General features: G+C 42.7%; 1 protein-coding gene across 1 annotated transcript in view; it reads left to right on the forward strand.

The window, feature by feature from the left end:
- nr5a2 (nuclear receptor subfamily 5, group A, member 2) overlaps window positions 1–17,461 on the forward strand; it is a 60,782-nt gene that overhangs the window by 8,427 nt on the left and 34,894 nt on the right. The window contains exon 4 of the mRNA XM_019875513.1: window positions 5,073–5,779. Coding sequence (XP_019731072.1) covers window positions 5,073–5,779 — 707 coding nt within the window. The remainder of the gene's footprint in view (window positions 1–5,072; window positions 5,780–17,461) is intronic.

The following is a 17,461-nucleotide window of genomic DNA, read 5'->3' on the forward strand; positions in this document are numbered from 1 at the left end:
TATGTGAAACGAGTGGAAACGACTGCGTGAGGTCTTATTTGGATTATCTATAGTTTGTTGATTTGCCAGCAGTTAATACAGTCTGCTGTTTCCAGTTCGGAAATCTGCGTGTCATTCAAGACAGTCAAAATTTTCACTTCAAGAAACAAAAGACATGGGGCCTGATTTCCTGAAAGATTACAAAAAAGGGGCGCAAGGGGTGGAGGCTGATCTACTAGCGTGGGGAATCCAGGATTATGTTTCATTCTGTTTTGATACATTCTAATCTGAATACATAGCTCCATGTAAACCCAGCTATTTTTCAGCAATGCAAATTTGGAGCTTCAAAATGAGCGAAGGACTGGTTGAGCCAGTCACAAGAAGGAGTTATGCTATATCACCTATGACAAAACTGGGGATTCACTCTTCAATTCTTTGCATCTAGCTCTGTCCCCAGCAAAAATTGGTGGTTGCTTCTCTCAAGTTTTAATGCAATCTTACTCAATCCTACAATTTGCTTTTGTGAAGTTGCTGTCCATCCCCGAAATATTGGAGTGATAGATTTCTTTTGTCTAATTCAGGAAGTGTTTGTTTATCCACAACACTTCTAGTTCCATCACTTCAAACCTGATTTTGCTCTTGTTATGCTTTCCCAAAGTTCTTATGATCAAAAATCATCAGTGACTTACCTCAAGCCCCTTCCCCACTGAGCGGCGAACAATAGTGAGTTTCTTCAAAGGCGGTGAATGTTGCATTCGCATCAGGATTCGTCAGGGTCCGTTCAAGGTCGCAAATGGCTGCCAGACGTTCACCTGTACTTTTCTTGTTGCAATAATTTGAGTTGTCATGGGTGCCCACAGCCCATGCTACTGAGTATCGCCCTACTGGCCGGTTATTCTAAATGGTACCTTGATCATATGCTTCAGTGACTTGCCAAATGTGTCCTTCATTGAGGGAATCGCCCAAAAGATCCAGTGTGGCTTTTGGCCAGGGGTGTCAAACTCATTTCACATTGTGGGCCACATACGGCCTCGGTAGATGTCAAGTGGGCCGGACCATAAAAATTATACCATACTCTGCTATAAATAACCAAAATAATAGGTTTTTCCTTTGTTTTGGTATAAAGAAGAACAAGAACATTGGTAAAATGTTGACATTTAATGAACATATCTTTTACAAAATATTTCATGAAGCACCTGAGATTTCCTTCGACAAATGTGCAATTTACTTTTATCATTCACATATATGCATTGCAGCTGATCCCACTGATTGTACAAAGGCACAAAACTTAAACAAGTAATTGGTATTGAAAACTATCGTAATGCATTTTAAGATTAAATGAGATTTATAAAGAAAGGAATTCACACATGTGCATATAAAATCTAAATTTAATTCCTGCCTACACCTTACAAACTACGGAGAGTGCTATTAAATGTGTAAAGAATAAAGTATTCACATGTCCTTGATAGCGTCTGCTGTGTTGGGTCTGTCTCAGTGACAGACAGGGACTGCTGTTGTCTTCTTCTCTGATCAAAACAATGTTGTCTTTTCCTCTGACCAAAACTGTGTCTCCCCTGAGCGGATAATCCACGAATTGCACCTTATTAAAAATATTCATTCCGTGTCTTTTATGTATTTTTTCACTTTTAAATGATCCAGCGGGCCTGATCGAACCTCCTTGGGGGCTGGTTCTGGCCCGCGGGCCGTATGTTTGACACCACTGAAACATATAATCAAGGTACCATCTAGAATCTAGATGGTACCTTGATTATATGTTTCAGTGACTTGCCAAATGTCTCCTTCATTGAGGGAATCTCCCAAAAGATGCAGTGTAGCTTTAGGCCATTTAGCGAGGTTCATAATTGAAGCATAATTAACCGTGAAGACCTGTTTCTTTTTTTGTAGTCTGAAGAGGGTGTTACATCTACAGTAGCCCCGCCGCCTCCCCCAAAAAACACTTAAACATACCCTCACTAGCCACAACATTAGCTGCGCCGATAACAGAGCTGCGTCACTCTATCGAGAGAAAAAAACAAAAAAACAATGCATTGTTTTGCTTGACGCTGTCCAACAGGCCCAGTAACCATCTTGGCCAAGGCTATGTTTTTGTTGCCTTTTTATTTTAACCTTCATTTGCAATAGTATGCCAAAATTATTTGATTTCCTCTAAACTCTGTGAGTGGCCATTGACCAATAAAGAAAGCATGCAACTGCAACGATCGACAATTTTAAAGTAAAGCTTCATTGACGAATAGTCAACGTTATCATTAAAAATGTTTTGTTTTTTTTATGTTATGGTCCAAAGTAGAATCTTTGATATAGCTCCTGTATTTCATCACATGACATTGGTGGTCAGTGAATGTATTTGCATGCAAATCACATGTGAAGCCACTTTTAAGAATTCGAAGAAACAAACATCAACAGAATGCTTGTACATTCCGATTTAACCTGCTACCATTCCCTTTTTTTCCCCTTTGTTATCTATTCCCATTCTGCCACCACGTTGATTCGTCTTCCTTCAGCCTCCTGCTACGTGTACTGTGAAGCTAGGCAGCTGTTCCATTACTTATGCATAGGTATCATAGGTATTCATGTGTGCGCACAGGATAGGGTGCATCCGGAGCAGAGGTCGAGGCCCCGACATGACAAACAGGGTGTCAGCAAGGCTCTGCAGGAACCATTAATATGCTGGCGACCGACAGGGATCCTCACCTGCATGCACTTAATATTCCTGTATATTAAACAACCATAAATCAGTGGACATAAGCACTGAGAACTGTGTGTGTGTGTGTGTGTGTGTGTGTGTGTGTGTGTGTGTGTGTGTGTGTGTGTGAGTCTGTGAAAAATGCATTGTGTTTAGGAAGATGTGCACATCGCTATGTGTTGCACCAAGAAAAGACTGTATGTAAAGAAATGTCGATTTTGAAAAAATCAAACAAAAATTACAAGATACCATAAAGGGCACAGAAAAAAACAATTAAAAATGGTCTCATCCAGGGTAAAAAGCAATGCTCTAAAGCAGTGGTTCTTAACCTGGGTTCGACCGAACCCTAGGGGTTCGGTGAATCGGTCTCAGGGGTTCGACGGAACCTCTGCCATGGAGGTTAAGACACACCCGGCTCAACATGTCAATTAGTTATGGCACGCCCACTTGGCCATCACTGGCTGGTTCATTTTGTGCAAAATTTAAAAAAAAGTATACTTGTGTCTTGAAATATTTTTTTTCCTGTTTTTAATAAATACGTTTTTTAATGTCTTGAATTTGTCCCCCAAAAAATCATATTTTTTATTTTTCACGAATGAAGGGTTCGGTGAATGTGCAAATGAAGTGGTTACGTTCGGTACCTCTAACAAGGTTAAGAACCACTGCTCTATAGTGAACAAAGAGGACTCTGTGTTTGTCGACTGTGTTTTTGTGGATGTAAAAATGGAATGTAATCTAATCATGTGTTTTTGTGTGTACATTTGTACGTGTAGGGATATTGGTGGGCATGTAATCCTTATTTTCCTGATGTACCCGTGCAAAAAGGCTGTTCGAGCCTCATTTGTCTAGGACAGACATGGCTTTCTCGGCTCATTACTTGCAACTTTGCGGAGATTTCGTAAATACTTTTAAACGGCCCCACACGAATGATTAAATGGATATAATTATCACAACCCCAGATTTTTTTAATGTCAAGTCAATACTGTGTAAGTATAAATGGTTATGATAATTGCAGTGCAAGTTAAGTTCCAGCGAGGCTTTTGTGTGCATGGGCAATGCACTACGTTATGCATTACAGACTCCTTGAGGTGTCAAGACTTCATGCGTCCATCTATGTCTGTGATCAAGGCAAGTGTATTGCATTGAGTTTAGCAGAGGGTGTGTGTGTGTGGGTGTGTTTGTGTGTGTGTGTGTGTGTGTGTGTGTGTGTGTGTGTGTGTGTGTGTGTGTGTTAGATCCTATCGTTCAAATCAGTGACAGACACTTTTCTAACAGAGGTCATTAAAATCACTCCCAAGGCATCTTAGGAGTGCATGTAAAGGGAGTGTAGAGTGGGTTTGCAGGGCAGGGGGCTCATCTTTTCCAGTGCTCCACACCCACTCCTCAGTAGTCCTCATGTGATCTTTTACTAATCTATTAAGACATTATGAGCTGTAGTGGTCTAGGGCCAAGTCACCATGGTATCTCAGGAATCAAAATGTAAAAGTGGGGCCAAGAGATTAAAATACTACAGATGGCCGATTACTGTAGTATTGCAGTGAGGTTTTCTCTTTAGTCCCCGATATCTCTTAGCTCATTGCACGGGGTCGGAGTAAAGGGTGATTAAATATGAATAATTAACTCTCATGCCCCCCGACTGGGAGGTAGCAGAGCAGCTCTGCGATGGCGGCAGTCAGCCAGATCACACATGGCCCCCGTAGCAGTCCAATGTGTAACTATCTCATTCATTAGACACACCAACAGCACACACGCAGTGATATCTTCGCCATGGGATCCTGCATGAAGATGATAGGGCATGGGGGGGAACCCCCATGCAAATTGTCGGGCTCGAGTTTTGTCTTTCCAGGACAGTTTTCTTTAAAAAGACTTCTGTACGTGTCTGGCTGTATTTGTCATTTGTATTTCCATGCAGGGAGGTTTGTGTCTTTAGTGAATGAGTAACTTCACTATCTGTTAGACCCGTGGGCTTTAAGAGTCAACAATGTCAAGTGTAATCACCGCTGGAAAACCTTTGTCCTACATAGACATTACAATTATTGAGTTCACCTCTATAAAGCTATTTATCTGTGGACTAATTCTTTTTCACATTATTTCCATGTGGAATCAAAGCGGACATGTTTCCACAACAAATCAAAAACACGGAGAACCTGCCAGAACAATAAACAACAAAAATATGAAATTTTGCCATTAATTCATTCAAATGGCATTAGGGGTCAAGGTGAAAATCATACAATATATTTCCAAAATACACAGATTTTACACTCATTTTACTATGTTCATTTTTGGACAAAATCCGAAGAACAGGATGTTCACAGAATGGCTAAAATGTAGTTGTAAGAATGGTTTTTTTTAACCCCTTTATTTCTTCCCATCATTGTGCTTTTTGCAGCTGTGCGAGCAGATCGCATGCGAGGAGGACGCAACAAGTTTGGCCCCATGTACAAACGTGACCGGGCCCTCAAGCAACAGAAGAAGGCGCTGATCCGAGCTAACGGCCTGAAAATCGAGGCCATGAGCCAGGTGATGCAGGCTGTCCCCACCGACCTCACCATCTCATCGGCCATTCAGAACATTCACTCAGCTGCCTCCAAGGGCCTGCCACTGAGCCATCACGCTGGCCACCACACCAGTCACCACCATCACCATCACCATCATGCCACCGCCTTACCCCCAACAGACTATGACCGCAGTCCTTTCGTCACCTCACCAGTCAGCATGGCAATGCCACCGCACGCCGGCAGCTTGCAAGGCTACCAAACAGCCTACGGACACTTCCAAGGCACACGCACCATTAAGTCTGAGTACCCAGATCCATACACCAGCTCCCCCGAGTCCATCATGGGCTACGCCTACGTTGATGCCTACCAGTCGGGCTCGCCGCCCAGTTTCCCCCACTTGATCGTAGAGCTGCTCAAGTGTGAACCGGATGAGCCTCAGATTCAAGCAAAGATCCTGGCCTACCTGCAGCAGGAGCAGGCCAGCCGGGGCAAGCACGAAAAGCTCAACACCTTCGGTCTCATGTGCAAGATGGCTGACCAAACGCTCTTCTCCATCGTGGAGTGGGCTCGCAGCAGCATCTTCTTCCGTGAACTCAAGGTGGGTGTGTGCATGATCTTGTGAGTGTCAAAATTGATTTCAAGAGTTATATTCAAAATGGTTAAGTCCAAATATGTGGTTCTCTGCATGCTTTACACGAATGACCGGCCATGTACAAAAGGCAATGGAAAAATGTCCACGGACGTTCATTCAATCACTCGATGCAAGACATGTCTTTAATCTGCCTCTCATATGCGCTGGTTCAACACCAATCTTCACAGGGCTGTGGACGCACACTGTCCTAATAACCGATCAGCAATTCAGCAGCCACTCATATTTTCCTCTAACATGACACATTTTGGCTATGGGCTGCAATAACTCCTGGTCCTTTTTCACAGGGTCGTAGTCTGGGTGATTTATCTGCCCATGAGTGATTCCTCTGATCTGACTGTGCACACTCCATGTGATGTATCACTGGTTAGCATATTGACTGAAGAGTCAGAGGAGTTACAATAACAGCAAATGTGATCTGAAAGCAGATCAAGACTGACTTGATCCCCGCTAGCAGCACTGATGTGTCCCAGGGTTGGTGCCCACAAAGGCACTACCGTTTTTGTACCGTTGGACACTTGATTTTTGCACCTTGGCAACATAGCAGGATTTATTTATTTATTTATTTAGTTAGTTAGTTAGTTAGTTAGTTAGTTAGTTAGTTAGTTAGTTATTTAAATTAGTCCTGTATAAATTGTATTTTAAGGGACATCATTTGACTCTACCACAGCGAGTAACCCGGTTGACAAGTCACTTATAGGGTTGGAGTCATCTTTGGTACCGTGTCGTGTAGCAAACATGATGTGAGCCATTTTTCTGCATTAAATTATCCTACACAGAGCAGTATGCTGTGTTATTACAGTAATTCCTGCAATTAAAGGACATTCTTATATTTCTCCATCAATGTGCTAACTGAGCTTGGTTCTTTATTCAAGCCCCTAATATGCTCCCAATTCTCACCTATTGTACTTCTTTGGCATACGAACGAAGTTGTTTGGAATACTGCTCGGAAAACATACTACCTGCTGTGCTCATTACTACGACGTAGTACAGTTGAAAGCCACTTAAAATTAACACTGAAACATTTAACGCTTTTTGCAAGCCACTGAATCGGTTTGAAAGTGCTTCATGTCCTAATAATAATCAAACATCAGACTTATTGTTGCAGCAACCATTGCAAATAAACCTAGGCTCTCTATGTTGAATCAAACAAAGTCCAATTTGAAAACATCCGAGAAGATCTCGAAAAATTTGTTTGGAGTTACAGACCAAATGTCCTTATCCATACCTACCTGGTTGAGACAATGTCAGTGAGGATACAAACCAAATGAATCTATTTTCCCCACACACAACAATGAGCCCATACGAATATTTCAAGTGCAGGTGCCACTGTGGTTTTATTTTCCTTCTCAATGAAGGTCAGTATTTTTAGCGGCATGGGCTTTGGGTTTCATCAGTCGGAGCTTCGCCTCATTTTACGTACTCCTGTTGTTGCAACCTTTTGTCTAGCGTAGCACGTTGCCAAAGGCTCAAATGCATATTATTAGGCTGGGGGCAGTAATAAAATTACCTCCACATATTGAATGTAATTTTATTTTCAGATGGCAAATAATACATGCAATAAATTCTTTTTTTTTTTTTTTTTTTTTTAATATATAAAAGGGAGCCAATTACAAAGTCCTTGAAAGCACATGTTGACATTTAGCATGCTGTGTGTCGCGGCTATTGACATTTTTTGGATTTGCATTTGCATTCAGCTGGGATCCTCACTACTGCAGTCACACACACTCATGCACACACGATTATGCGCGCACACGCACAAGGACATACTCACAGTCTAGTTGCAGGGTGTGGTTACTGCTAATCATTGTGCACTCTTTGTCCATTAATTTGAAATAATCATTTTGCACCACTATTTCCCATACACTTATCCTAATTCAATTAGCACAACCACTTGTGTCTGCCGCTCCCCGATTAGCTGTGGAATGTAATGTCTTTATGTTCCCCTAATGACAAGCATATTGTTGGAGCATGATGGCAAATGAGCCAGGTGCCTGTTACAAAAGTAGAGAATGATGTGAGCTCAATAGAGGACAATCCTCTTCTTGAGCAGCCCCCCACCCCACCCACCCACCCCACTTCGCTGCCTCTACAGCCTCGCTTGAACTATCTTCTCTTTGGGATAGGTGGGACACGATAATTTAGCTGATGGGGAAAAACCTACTCGAATAACTATTTAGTAATTTTCAAAAGGCCCATCTAAATAATTGCAAATGCTGTGCATGCTTCCCACACAGTGCACAAGGTCCTGCTTTTACTGATTAATACGTAATTGAGCATATTTCAGTGTCAGTGGTGCTGAAGCTCAATGAACACAATGACTGGAGGACGGTTATTGCTTTCTCATGGCCTCTTGTGGTTGCTAATTTTGAAAGTGCTGTCTCTGTTAAGTTTTACGGATTTTGTATTTGGAATTTATTTATTGATTTATTCACAGAATTGTGTTTGAATTCATGTTTTATTTGTCTGTGATTGTGTTGACATGAGGGTGCCTCTGTGTATTTCGTGGTCACTTTCTGCCACTGGCAGTCAAAGCTCAAGGACAATATTTGAAAATCACAAAGACTCACATGACCTTAGCTCTTCGCATTCGCTAGATGAAAGAGGGTGTGGCCCTATTCCATTATTCCCTTGAAATATATGGACAAATGTTTGCACTTGTCGTTTATAGAAGTTAGTTTTGATGGTGCTATCATAAGAAAAAAGTGGGTTCAAAATTTGACATGCATTAGAATCCATCTGTGCTCTTTGATGTCTCAGATACTGGATGTGACTTGTGAGGTTGGGGTAGGAACCAGAAGCAGAGTAGGATTCAATTTTTGTCACAGGACTTGCTGGCATGAGGTTGTAGGTAACTATATATACACTTTCATCTCCTTCGCTCTCTTTTTTTCTCTCTCTCTCTCCGCACTCTCTCCCGCACTCACACAGACTGCACTCGCACATTGAGCTCTCACTATTATTAGCACAGTAAGAACAAAAGAATTTCTTTGGTAATCGAGCCAAGCTCAGGGGGTGTGTACAAGATGTCTGCCAAACAAATGTTTAAAGATTTTGTTTCCGTAAGTTTACCTCCGTCACGGGACTCGGACGCATTTAGCCATTAGTGGGACCTTCTGAAGATCCCTGTGCTGTCCTCTTCGAGTGTGGCACGCTGCCCCTTCTCTTTCCGGTAAGAAGACATTAAGATTGGCTCTTCCCAAATGTCAATTGAACATACCAACCACGAACAGTGTTTCTCAACCTTTATTGAATCAAGGTGCTCCTTTTACAGTAGAAAAGTTTCGTAGCACACCTCCAACCAAAAATATCACAAAAAGTATTCACACTGATCTAATGATGATCTTGTCTCAAATTACACACACACAAAAAAAAAACCTACTCTGTGAAAATATGGGCATTTTTAGTTTAACACAAATCTATTATTCTTTATTGTTCTATGAAAGGTGGATGTGCAGGTTTAATGTACCGCATGAATGTACCTCATGAAAGTGTTCTACCTGTCACTAAATGACACTGCCATAGATTGATAGATAAACACAAATAGAATTCTAATTAACAAATCATTTTTCAGGTAAATTACATTAAATTGGATAGTATCCCACTGCATCCCTGATGATCTCTCACGGAACAATCAAAACCGGCATGGGAAATGCAGCAGTGGTGTACATAAGCAAAACAACAGGATTAACAACAAAAAACAAAAATGCTCAGTGCATATATATATATATATACACACACACACATATATATACATATACACACACACACACACACACACACACACACACACACACACACACACATACACACACACATACACGTGTTTAGAGTACATACTTGACATAAAGTTGTGGAAAATGAAGTAAAAGGAAGAAGCAAAAACAGGAAGCTAGTGTGCCATGGAACCCTGGTTGGAAATGACTGCACGATGGCACATAATGAACGGATTGTCTCGAGCAAAATGCATTGGTGCAGTCATTGCCACTTGTGTGTCTGCCTTTGTGCAAACTCCAATTAATACTTCTCACGGCAAACTTCAAACAATCTAAATTGAACAATAATTTACTGTTTGTCAATCAAATAGCAACATTCCAAATGTTTTATATTTTTCTGTCATTAGATGTGCAAGTCTACTAAATGTTGAAACCAGGGTACAGGCAAGAGCTATTATATGCATGATCAGATGTTTTTGTTTAAGAATGACATGATAATATTTGACATGAGATATAAAATAATATTATTTGAAGCTTTTAGATTTTTTTTCAGTAAACAAGCATTTTAAATGGCTACACTAAGTGTTAATTCATTGTCAGTGTGTCTTGTGGACTGCGTCGTGCTGGGCTTCCACTTCACTGTGCTCCATTGTGCGAGCATTACGGGATGGTTGTCCCAACACGGAAAAACAAAAAAGAAAACATAAAAGAGGGAATTGAAAAGGAGATGTGGGATAATGATGATTCACGTGTTTATTTCTCACCTTCCTAACTCAGTTCGCTTTTCAACACATCTTCCCCGCTGCCCTTTTCCTCTCCACACCTTTTAATAAAGCAGATGGGTCTCTCATTTTGGAACCATAAAGCACTTCTGTGTGCCGAGTCAACACGCACTAGCCAGCAGGTAATTACTGGAACACACAAAAGAAGAAGAAGAAGAAGAAAGTTCTTTCGAGAAATTATCCAATCATCATTTTCACATCTGCTTATTCATTTTGCAGATTACCCTGAAGAATCTCGCCTTGTCATGCCTTCAGCCGCAATAGTCTTGGCATCTTAATTATCTTATCCCTTAGTTAAAGCGAAACAGTATCACATGAACGATGACATATTTAATTCAGTAGCATGCCACTAAATCTGTTGTGCAAAATCCGGTGAAACTTTACACATGGTGTATATTTAGTCCATCAACCTGATAGTAGAAATGGAAGAGGTATGATTACCTGCGACATTTCCAAATGTGACTTCACTGTTTGTTTTAATGATTTAGGGACGGTTTTTGATCCATCCTGGGACTTCTTTTTCGATTTCTTGTTCTTTTTTTGTCTGCATGCAGCAGGAATTGCAAAAGCAGAGTGGAGGCCCATTAAGTTGAGGAGCAACTGTATTAGAAATCTGGTTCCCTGGGAAAGCTCCCAGCTGAGATGGGGCGGCCATATTGGATAAACAGATGGCCGGGGAGAAGAGAGAACAGGCAACGAGAACAGAGGTGAAACAAAGAGGGGAGATGAGAGAGAGGACGCAAGTAGACAAGGCATGCAGAGAGAACACAGAGACAGTGAAGAAAAGTAGAGAGGAAGTGGAGAATATACACACACACACACACACACACACACACACACACACACACACACACACACACACACACACACACACACACACACACACACACACACACACATGCAGCTCTGGTGAGGTTTTCTTTTGCTATAACTGTATGGAAATTAATAAGCGATGATAGCCTGATATGTGAACTTTGGAGCTATCTATAACGCCACGCACATACATGACCAGATTCTTATGCTGCATTGTCCGTCTTGTCACAGAGGTCACTAATATACCAACCGCCTCAACACCCCTGCCCTGACAAACTGCGAGCATGATGGGGTTGGCCCTTCATGTGCATTTGGCAGAGATTTGTAACCGTGGCCCTGCTCCACTGAATTTAAATCATTATTCTGCAGGATACAAAGCCTGCTATATGACCCCCCCCCCCACACCCGCCTCTAACACACTCACTTTACACAAGCCACTGATGTTTAAAAAAACAAAACAAAAAAAAAAAACCTAGAGAAGGCACCATGAGATGGGGGCAAGGAGTTATAAGATGTGAACATGACACAAAAGTAGAGGAGATTTTAGCAGTAATGTGAGTGGATGAGAGAGAAAGCAAGACAAAGTGAACAATTTCGGTGGAGTGAACACTTGGAGATAGAGAGATATGGCGATAAAAGTGAGGCAAGTGGCAAAAAGGGATGAGAGGGGGGACAGCGAAGGAGACGCGGAGGTGGAGAAATGATGAGAAGGCACTGTCAGAGAAGGCTTGGATGAGAGGAAGAGGGAAATGAGGAAGGGAGGAAGGTGAAGGGAGCAGGGGAGGGGGTTAAATGGGAAGATGAACAAGCGGCGACCAAGGGCAGGAGGAGGAGGAGAGGGACTGTGGTGAAGGACAGCAGGGGGGTGAAAAGACGATCAGTAGGTGGAGTTCGATAGGGGGTGTCAAAAAAAAAGGGGGGGGACAGGTGGAAGGTTAATGGGCCTGGAGCTACTACACCAGACGCTCATGTGCTTGATATACGGCGGCGGGGACGGCGCGGGGCGTAGGCTTTCAAAGATATATTATTTCATTTGAAGAGCAGCACCATTCGGGCCACCCCCCCCACCCCCCCTCCTCCTACAGCAGCCTCCCCAACAAACTAGCATTTGTTCAGTGATAGATGACAGGCCCCCTTTGCTACTCCAACAGACACACGAACACTTACGTGCAGTATCCCAGTACACGCAAACACACGCATGCCAAGTCGATGAAAGTTGTCTAAGTCTCTGCTGAATTTCAAAATTTTTGTCCTCTTCTCACCCATCTTCCTCCCCCTCGGCTAGCCGGCTTTACCACTGACTGCTTGTAGATTCTAGAGCTCCGTGTGCGATGCTATTTTAGTGGTAACAATATCTGTTTGATCAGTCAGACTGGGAAGGAACAGGAGTTTGAGCTACTTACTGTATAGAGGAGGAAGAGTGGGGATGAGGGGGAGGCTTTGGGGGGGTGCCTCAGTTCATTCATAAATAGTAGACCAGCAAGCAGGAGATCAAGCTTGCTTTTTCATAAATAGTGTGGAACACGCTTTAATATGTCAGCACAGGTACCAACAAGAGGAAGTGGATTGAAGGATTTGTTTCGGGAAAGCCGTATTGGAACCTACAGTGACTGAGGGCTAAAGGTGGATTCTCAATGCATCCTTGCTGTTCCCAGAAGAGGAAGCACATAATATGACAAGATGGCAATTGCAGCCATGTGTTGCACCTGAGGTCCTCTGGGCTTTCAGTGCCCACAGTGTCTTAGATGTTCCAAGTGTGGACAGCCCAAAAGTGAACTTCCTCCTCAGTTCCCTTGATGGTTGTAGACTTAGCTTTAAGACACTGCCTCCCCAAATACTGTAATGGTCCCGTAGGTCCAACCACAAGGGACTGCTGGGGGCCGGAAGGAAGTACAGGGAACTTGTTAAAAGGAAAGATTTAGTTTGGTCCCTCCCAGAGGACACAACAGGAGGTTTGCATGAGCAAAGTCTGTTCATCTACTTGTTGCTTTGATGAAGGATGAAAGTCAGTCATTAAAAAGTATACAGAGGTCCGCTAAATGACTAAACCTACCTCAAAAGCATTTCCTTTCACGCTCTCATCATCTTTTACATTTATCTACTCAATTTCTTGATCGTTTCGACACGTAACTAACGGCCCCCCACTTTTTAAGAGCAGGTGCAGAGTAATCATATCTGCTGAGTCTTCTCAAACTGGACCGGACAAATTATGCTCAGTTTTAATAGAAACTGTCATAGATCTATTAATTCATTCGATGTTTAAAACTAAGGCCATATTGTGCAATGGGGGAGAAATGCAGAGTGCGGACTTAAGGGGCAATAGTCTCAATATGTGGGTTACCTTATTGAGATAAATGACGTTTTACATACCAGACAGCACACAATTAAAAACACAAAAGCTACAAAAGAAACTAAAATCTCTCTCGCCATTGAAACCAAAACAGAGGACTAGTCACACAGTATGCATTTGATCCCAGTTGTATTGGATCTCACTAGACATATGCAGGTTAGCTAATAAGGTTTATTTTGTGTGTGTGTGTGTGTGCGTGTGTGTGTGTGTGTGTGCGCGCGTGTGTGTTTAAAATTGTTGCACCACCTCAATTTAGAGAGATGCATTTTTCAACTTCCATCTCCCCCCACTTTTCTCCAATTTAGCCACATGCCCTCAGTGCTGCTAATGAAGTGACAAAAGAAAAGCTAAAAATGAGAGACATTTTAGCCGCAGTACTTTTTCATTTTCAGGCAAGTTAGCGCAGTTTGATTCACATTTGTGAGCACTCTGGGCGCTCTACAGGAGAAAGCAGGTCGCGTTTAAGTCTGGTTTGGGAACGATCAGGGTAAAAGCCTTTTTTATTGGCAGGTCATCCTGCTTGTTAATACGGTGACAGAGGTGACGAGACTGCACGCTTGCAGTCCTGCACATTTGCTGTCACAAGTTGGCAGTCAAATCAGCGTGTTAAGCGAGGGAGCAGTTGAAAAGAGGGGGGAGGAAAGCGACAATAAAAGGGAATGAAAATGGGTAAACAAAGTGGATGTGAGGGTGCCGCTCTAACAAATTAAGTCAACACTTCACCCGTTCTACCAAAGTAAAAAAAAACAACTTTGTACTTCCCGTGTGCTGATAGCTGGGAGCTGTGGTAAATATACATTCATCTGAATTGATTGCCTCCTATCTGAAATGCTGCAAGCTAAATCTTTTTTTGGACATCATTGAGCCTATTTTTCTTCCATTTTATTCGGGATTTACTTGATTTGCTTCAAAATGATTGTGGAAAATGATGTCGGTATGTATTTTATACATTTTTTTTTTCTTTAGAAGGATTTGTACACCTGCATTGTTTTCACCAGGCAGGAGCTGATTTGGCTTACCTTTCATATGACTCTGGAATAAATTATCATCGCTCTTTGCCTGATTGTGGCCCGAGACAGGCAAAAAAGGTTGCGTGCAGGCAGGCTGGGTATGGTATGCCATGAGGGTGGCCGGCGTGGTTAAGACAACTACAAAGACAAGCGTGAAGAGGCGGCACTTTACCTCTAAATAGCCTCCGGCTATTTGGTTTCGCGGAGGTCAGAGGGGCCGAGGTGTGGCTGCTGTCGCTTTATGCTGACCCTCAACCTCAAAACTAAACACACCACACATAACTATGCAAACCTGTCTGTTAATCCATCTTCCTCTTTTACGCATTTTTGCAAATGTCTTGTGACATGGATTTATTTCGCACTTTGAGATATTGTGAAACCCGTCCACAACCCGGAATCAATTAGGCACTGCCCGTCATCCCCCATGAAGTCAGGAGAAACTGCTAATTATTCAATTACGGATACCGATACATACATTTTCACTTGTGTGATCAGGAAAGTGGAGTTAATTCCGGTCGTAACATCATTAGCGTAAGAGAACAAATCCACTGGTTGTATCAGAACTTTGCAGTATAGTACTGACAGCACTTTGTCACTGAAATACAAAAAAAACCCGCTAACAAAACAAAAATCGCATTTGGTGTCTTATGTTCCCACGTTGTATAGCCGCAATTATGTGGCTGTAATCCGGCCTGCCAAGAGGTTGTGACTGTCTCTGCTTCTTTCGTCACAGAGCTGTCAACAGTTGTCCTCCAGTGTCTATTTCTGATGCTTATTTGTTGCTGGTCTATTCTTGAAAGGGAGTGGGGACACTTTGGGGCATGTGTGTGTCTTGTGTGTGTGTGTGTGTGTGTGTGTGTGTGTGTGTGTGTGTGTGTGTGTGTGTGTGTGTGTGTGTGTGTGTGTGTGTGGTTTTGGGGGCGCTGGCCAGGAGACAATTTGTGTTTTAGTGTACAAGCATCAACGAGTGAGACAGATGATTGAATTTACACACGAGTTCCAAAGGGGTTACATATTATGTTCCTGTTATGACTACACGCGAGAAAGTTCAAAAAGGGGCCTCACGCCAAACAACAAGCCATGGAGAAAAATGGTCTGCTATTAGCTGGTGGCACAGCAAAGTAGGACAACGACACCTGTTTCGTTGCCCCACTTTAAGCATTCCTTTCTCTGCTGCTTTTAATTTCCTTCTTTCGTTCTCGACTTCTTTAACACCACATCAGGCCATTTTATGAGTCTCACATCGTTCACTCATCCTGTCAGTCTTTCTGTGCTTTTCACCCAAAAGGCCAGAGTGGCAACCTTGGCACCGGCTTTGGATAAATGATTCCATACATGCAAAAAAAAAAAAAAAAAAGCAGAGCACTAATAATGGTCTTTACTGCTCTGCGTTCTTTTCAGATTATCTAAGAGGGGGCATTAAAGAAAACACTTTTCAAGCAAGGTGGAACAATGATGAGCAATAAATCTAAATCTATGCTGAAAGGGGAATTTCTGAGAAAGGTGTTGAAAACACTCTTAAAGCTACAGAAATGAACCAGGGAGTCGGGAACAAAAACAAGAGAGCAGGGAAAACGGCTTGAAGGTAGTGAGCGAACTGTTGTCTCAATGTCCCTCAGGCCTTTAAACTCCACATGCTGCTCTACACTTAGCTTAGCTTAGACGGCACTGGCGAGTGGAAAGACGCCTGTGCTCTCATACAGATGCATTTATGTCAGCATCTGTCAGAAGACACAAGGTGATGCACTTGAGGGAGACGGAGGCCTCCATCTGCTCTTCCGTCTTGTGGTTTGGGGACTTTATCTTGACACAGCAGGAAGTATAGAAATGCTTAATTAGCTCATTTGCGTGTTTAATTTGCCTACCAAGGGCTGTGATCCCTGGAGTTGAGCCACATTTGGGTCGAGTATCTGCTCCAAAATGTAACCACACCTCCAAATCATCCGAAAAAAAAGGAACCTCCACTAGAAAGTATCCTCATTTCAAGTCTTTGTACTTTCAAACATTTTTCCTCAGGTGTGTTAAGGCCTTTTTGTGTTCTTGGATATGCATGTCATTGATTGTGTATGAGTGGGATTGTTAAAATGCCCCGTCTCTACTCTTCTGAATAATACAAAAGAGGGGAGGGCTAAACCTTTAGCCTCCTGTCTCCATTGTCTCCACTTATTCCGGAGTCTTTAATGCACAAACGGCCAGGCAAGCATTATGGGGTTATTTCCCACTGTCTCTCAATGAAAGTCAATCACACACACGCATGCACGCACGCACGCACGCACGCACGCACGCACGCACGCACGCACGCACGCACACACACACACACACACACACACGTACACAAAAGAACACATCCACATGTTTACATCCATGCACACAAATCCTCTGTCTCTCAAGAGCGATGGAGGGATAATAAAATGAATGCAACCCCCCCCACACACACACACAAATACACACTTTTAACTGACACACACACACACACACACACACACACACACACACACACACACACACACACACACACACACACACACACATACACAAACTATAACCTGCCCCGTGTCATATTCAGACCCCACCTTCCTTTCACACTCAGCTCAAACAACAATACACAATAAATCACCGCATTAATTCAAATAATGATTGCAGAGTGTGAAAATCCAGTGTGGCCCAGGCTTAATGCTTATCGGCCAGTATAGATTAAGCTGTGGGTGGGTGTGCGCTTGGAGGTTCTGCTGCTGATGGATCAACAGGATTCCTACAATCAGTAGAGTCTACTCCAACTCCATTTACCTTTCGAAGCCTTTTCTCAATGTCTGATGTTGCATGCAGTTGGGGACGGTGGGTCGATTGCAATGGCAGGGAAAGAGCAGGTAGCAGCACACGCATGAGCAGAATGAACACACACACACACACACACACACACACACACACACACACACACACGCACACACACACACACACAT

The sequence above is a fragment of the Hippocampus comes genome, unplaced genomic scaffold (genome assembly GCF_001891065.2).
Source record: "Hippocampus comes isolate QL1 unplaced genomic scaffold, H_comes_QL1_v1.1 scaffold132, whole genome shotgun sequence".
NCBI lineage: Eukaryota > Metazoa > Chordata > Actinopteri > Syngnathiformes > Syngnathidae > Hippocampus > Hippocampus comes.